Source organism: Dichomitus squalens, assembly GCF_000275845.1.
Source record: "Dichomitus squalens LYAD-421 SS1 unplaced genomic scaffold DICSQscaffold_38, whole genome shotgun sequence".
Classification (NCBI taxonomy): Eukaryota; Fungi; Basidiomycota; class Agaricomycetes; order Polyporales; family Polyporaceae; genus Dichomitus; species Dichomitus squalens.
Genome location: NW_006766920.1, coordinates 141,874 through 146,771, shown reverse-complemented (window position 1 = coordinate 146,771; position 4,898 = coordinate 141,874). Strand labels below are relative to the sequence as shown.

The 4,898-nt window shown below is 59.4% G+C and overlaps 3 protein-coding genes across 3 annotated transcripts in view; 1 reads left to right on the top strand and 2 right to left on the bottom strand.

Moving 5' to 3' along the window:
* Positions 1 to 1,414: 1,414 nt before the first annotated feature.
* DICSQDRAFT_66800 (uncharacterized protein) lies at positions 1,415 to 1,817 on the bottom strand (the record flags this gene model as incomplete). The annotated part of the gene is made up of 2 exons (XM_007368674.1): positions 1,415 to 1,592; positions 1,639 to 1,817. Coding segments are annotated over 2 exons (357 nt in total), but the record flags the coding sequence as incomplete, so codon positions are not given.
* A 174-nt stretch (positions 1,818 to 1,991) lies between these two features.
* Positions 1,992 to 3,809, bottom strand: DICSQDRAFT_156729 (uncharacterized protein). Its single transcript, XM_007368673.1, has one exon. It carries the CDS (start codon positions 3,411 to 3,413, stop codon positions 2,568 to 2,570), a length of 846 nt encoding a protein of 281 aa, XP_007368735.1. The 5' UTR covers positions 3,414 to 3,809; the 3' UTR covers positions 1,992 to 2,567.
* A 366-nt stretch (positions 3,810 to 4,175) lies between these two features.
* DICSQDRAFT_90557 (DOT1-domain-containing protein) overlaps positions 4,176 to 4,898 on the top strand; it is a 4,066-nt gene continuing 3,343 nt past the window's right edge. Inside the window, exon 1 of the mRNA XM_007368672.1 lies at positions 4,176 to 4,704. Coding sequence (XP_007368734.1) covers positions 4,696 to 4,704 — 9 coding nt within the window. The 5' untranslated portion in view covers positions 4,176 to 4,695. The remainder of the gene's footprint in view (positions 4,705 to 4,898) is intronic.

Here is a 4,898-nt window from a genome sequence, read left to right as displayed (position 1 = left end):
CCCATCAAGCGACACATTAATGTGAGGGTACAATCCTGCTCACTCCACCTATTTGGCAGCGGCAGTATAGTTTTCGTGCTGGGTACAGTAACCGTGTGCAGCGGGCGGAGGACTCGCGGCAGAAACAATGCTCCCGTCATCGCTGTCTCCCACACAGGCGTAACCTCCCAACGGAAATATGAATACGATGTTGTGATTGTGGCCAAACGCGGCATAATTTGCAGCAATGACAGATGGCGTGGGTTCGGTGCGAAGCATGACCCGTGGTGGAGAATCGTCTAAATACGCTGGCTGTGGGAAGCTATGGGATGGGGGATGGCCACATTACTAGGGGAAGTACACAATGGGCGACTGAACTGACAGGAGACTAGGTGAAAAGACCAGGGCTCGAGCGTCGAGGACGCGCTGGAGACGTAGACGGAGAGTACAGCGGTTCACAAGCCGGTTCACGAGACGGAGTAGGAGATGTCGTGCCACCGATAATGTGCGGCCGAAATCTCGTCGAGCAGATCGGATGGGTGGCGGGACGCTCCGGCCCAAGTTGAAGCTGTCGGATGCACTACGACTGGCACACGGGTCGATCGCGATGCAGGTGAAGAAGGGTTTCACGCTTTCCAAGCTGTGCATGACAGAACTAGAGGGTATCGGTATGCTTGTTGAGCAAGACTATCGTGCGGACATGGTTGCGATGTCGTGCGAGACGAGATGTCGTCAAGAGCCTCGGGTTGATTGATTTGATCTGGGACGAGATTCCAAGCTCGTGCTCAGCGCAAGAAAGTGGACGAAAGATCAGGGACGCACCTTTGGTGGGTAACATGCAATGGCGTGCTCCACACTACTCGAGCGGCGTGTCCCCCTCAGCGGCTTTGATTGAACGATGTCTGAGAAGGGGAGTAGGGCTCAGGACGCGGTGCTGAGAGCTAGGGATCATGAGAGGGAGGCATATTGCGACACTGACCTTGGAGGATTGTCCCAGTCAGCGCCCGTCTCTACTCCGTCAGCTCCGACTCGTCCTCCCTGAGTTCTGTTTGATCCGACCGCTCGAGTAGCGCTTGCGTCTGTCAGAGACGATGAGAATGTGCTTGGGGGCTAGCGAGATGACGGAGAGGAGGTGGTGGTATGGAAGCCAGCCGCGGTCGGTGTCGATCCGACGGCAATCTGACCACGAGGAATGGAACCTGCACATTCCCTCTGTCCCAAGACAAGCAGTAGGTCTTCCATGCGCCCAAACCGCTCGTCCAGGGACATCATCGTCCACGGCTTTGCAGCCGATCGTCCACCCTGTGTCAGACCAGGTGAGTAGAGCTGACCGGCGGGACATGACGGTGTAAATCGGCACGGCGTACCCACAGGAGTCGGTCATCGCACAGCAAGGCCACTCGCGTCTCGGTGTGTGTGTGTGTGTGTGTGTGTGTCAGGCGAACGATCGCCGCATGCGACCCTGCCAGACGTTTCTCCGAGGGAATGACTCCAGGGTGCCGAGCTCAAGCACCCTGCCCGTGCCCCAGATGCGCATGACGCGCGCCGCGCCCTCCAACGCGCAGAACATGGTCGCCATCCGTTCGTTCTTTCTCCTACAGGTGCGAGATCGTCTCGATGCCTGTGGTGGTTCGCGTCAGACTAAGGCGTCCCCGGAACGGGACACTCCCACTCAGATGCTCGTACCACGCCCTGTTCTGGAACGAGTCGCAGACACCCTTAGGCGAGACATTGACGAGCCGGTCGGCACTGGGGGGCGGGGTGGCGACGAAGAACATCTCCCGCTTCTTGATCCACGCGATGTGTGTTTCGGGAATCTCGTCGGAGAAGTTGCCCACGACGGCAATATTCAAGGCGCTGGGATACTGCTGTGGTGGGGGACGTGGTCAGGGAGGGATCGGCAAACGTAGTCCTGCTGGGATACTTACAAAGCGGCGGCGGGTTCGAATGGATGCTGAGAAGCGCACTTCTAGTGCTCCCAGTGCTCTGCGCCAAAATTCTGTCTTGGTGTTCCTGCCCACGTTTTACACATCTTGTTCTAGTGTACCTAGTTTAGCGATACATACCAGAACGGCACTCGGAGGACAGCGTACCCATTGGGACGTCGGAAGAGAAGTGAGGGGGGCACGGCTACTCAAATTGCGACTATGCATACACGGTCAGAGGTACGATAGGTATTAGTGATGTGCCGGGCGTTGCACGCAAGCCGTCGGAGAGAATGAGATATGATCATACGTGTCCAGGGCAGTTGCAGATCTAATTGTGAGGTGCCACTAGCTGACGGTGAACGACTCTCCATAACCGCAAGTGTCCTTTTTCTGAACGCGAACTTGGCACTGCAGGAAAACACTTTGATTAGCCGGACTACGACAGAGAATGTACCTCAAGCCAGTCCATCTCGCTGCCAATGACCGACGACAGTATCTCGCTGTCGGTCAACACCTTCACTCCGCCTTGTCGAACTTCCCCGACGGGTCCACATGCTCCGGGTGATACGATCGCAAGCCGGCGCCCGAAATGACACGAAGCGCATACGAAGACGCGTTGTAGCACGCTATCAAACGGGTGTTCGCCGCGTTCGAAAAGTCTCACATAACGTACCGACCGACGGCAGCCCGACGGGGGCGGCAAGGGTCGGGGCTCGCGACGCTGGGGTGGTCCCGGGCGTCGCAGAAGCGAGCGGACGCGCTCCCGGGCGGTGGGCGGCGGGCGACCCGGACACGCTTCGCAGCCGCGGGGCCTGGGAGGGTGCGACGCCGTCGCACTTTGCGGGTCGACGCGAGGAGGGGGGGCCGGTGGTCCGTGCACGCCGTGCTGGGACGGGGAGGGGATAAGAAGGGGCTGGGGGAGGGTATCCCTCGTCGGTCATTGGTATCTCTCCCCCCTGCGGTTGAGGTCCGGGTCGCTCCTTCTGCCATTGGTACAGCTGGGGTAACGCCTACGCCTCTGATGCATATGCCTTCAGCTTTTCCAAGTCCGGTGTCTGATGAAGCTCTTCTCGGCGTCGATGTTGGTGGCGACGGATGAGAGGATGTGCGAGAACGCGGCGCTCGCGTATGCGGCAGGGGAAATCGTGTGAGGCGGTGGACATACTTCTTGCTCACGTGGGTGCCGCAAGTCGTCCTCCAGATTGGCGGACGCGATGAAGGGGGGGAGTTCAACGCCAACAAGGCGCTCGATACCGCGCAGAGGAGAATCGCAAAGGTGGTATGGTGCAGGTGGGATGTCGGACGGTGCGGTGGGCGGCGGCGGGGTGGGGGAGATATGCAGCGCAAGGTGTTTGCTGTGGATGGCGGCGGATGTAGAGGACGATGGGAGCGAGGCGCGTTGGCGCGTGGGAGGTGGATGTCGCGCGTCGATGGGAGACGAGCGGACGAGCTCGTTGAGCGCGCAATGGGACATTGCCGGGAATCCTGCAGGTCGTGAGCCATCATGAGGTCGAGCTGGCGGGCGAGGTCGTTGTCGTGATCGCCGTTGGGATGGGACGGGACGGAGGGCTCGCGGGCGGACGCATGTATTCACGGACTAGCATACACGCGCAGACATAATGGAAGCGCTTATCGGACAGACGAAGGACGGGTAGGCAGAGGGTGCAAAGAGGACAAGCGGCGGCGTGGGCAGCCAACCAGTGCAGAGAGCACGGTGGAGCCAAGGACAGACGATCGAGAAAGCAGCGAAAAGCGGGCAGCAAGTCGGGCGTCGATGTCGGGCAGCAAGTCGGGCGTCGATGTCGGGCGTCGATGTCGGGCGTTGATGTCGGGCGTCGATGTCGGGCGTCGATGAAGAACGCGTCAGCTGGACGACGAGGTAGCGGTAGGAAGAGCAGCGGACTCCGCGGCAACCGTCGAGTCCGCGGCAACCGTCGAGTCTCTCCATCACAGACAGCATTAGCGCCACGTGGATTTGCCATTTATAGTAGGTACAACATTGCACAAGATCCCCCCTCTCACTTGGCCAATGTGAATCTCATCGCCAGGCAGAACAAATTCCTGGAGCTCGGAAATATAAAGTAGAAGAGGCCAGGACCTAGTGGTCTTGCAGAGTCCTGGAAGACGTGCGCATGCGGCAGTAACGGAGCATTCGACCGAGGACTAACCAATCCGGAACGAGCAACTCCACGTGGGCAATATGACCGGAGCCGGCGACTGCACAGTCTGCAGCAAATGAGCTCATCGCCACCGACCACGCCCTTGACACCGACCACGACGATGAGCTCGTCCTTCGCCCCCTCTGGCGACCACAGCTTCTTCTCGACTCTCAAATTCTCCTCTGGCTCCTCGACGCTCGTCACGACGCGCCTCGTCGCCGTCCCTGCGTCCCAAGAACACCATGCAAGCGCTCCGACGATCAAGGTAACGGCACAAGAGGCCCACTCGTCGACCTCACGCGAACATCTCGCGTTGCCGAAGCGGAAAAGCCCTGACGACCTCGCGCGCAAGGTTGTCAAGAGGCGACGCGTCTCGCCACCCAGCAATGATCCTACCGAACCGGCCTCGCGAGCTTCCTCTCTAACCTCTGTGTCGAGCCGTCAAACTTCACGAGCATCGTCGCTGCTCTCCGCGGACTACGCGTCTTCGCCCAGTACGCGGGCGACGTCGGTGGCGAGCGTTGCGTCTCCGGTGACGCCACCGCGGGAATGCTGGATAGACGAGAACGGAAAACCGGGTCCTGGCTTTCTCAGCTCGGAGGTTGTCGTGCGGAACCTGATGAAGGGCTATGTATCATGTGAGTACTGACTTCTCTACCACTTTAGGTTTTTCTGTTGCGTTGCGCGATGTGGTTGTGTATCACTACGACATGACGCGGCGGGGATGAGAGTGTGTAGTGCACCGCCTTGTCTGGAGATAGTGTTGCGGAGACACGCTTCCAAAGTCTTCGGAGCACGCATGGACGCGGTTCATCACGCGTCGTTCCCATTT

Bases quoted from the DNA above. Each gene is read 5' to 3' on its own strand.
- DICSQDRAFT_156729 (XM_007368673.1), bottom strand. From the start codon at position 3,413: ATGATGGCTCACGACCTGCAGGATTCCCGGCAATGTCCCATTGCGCGC.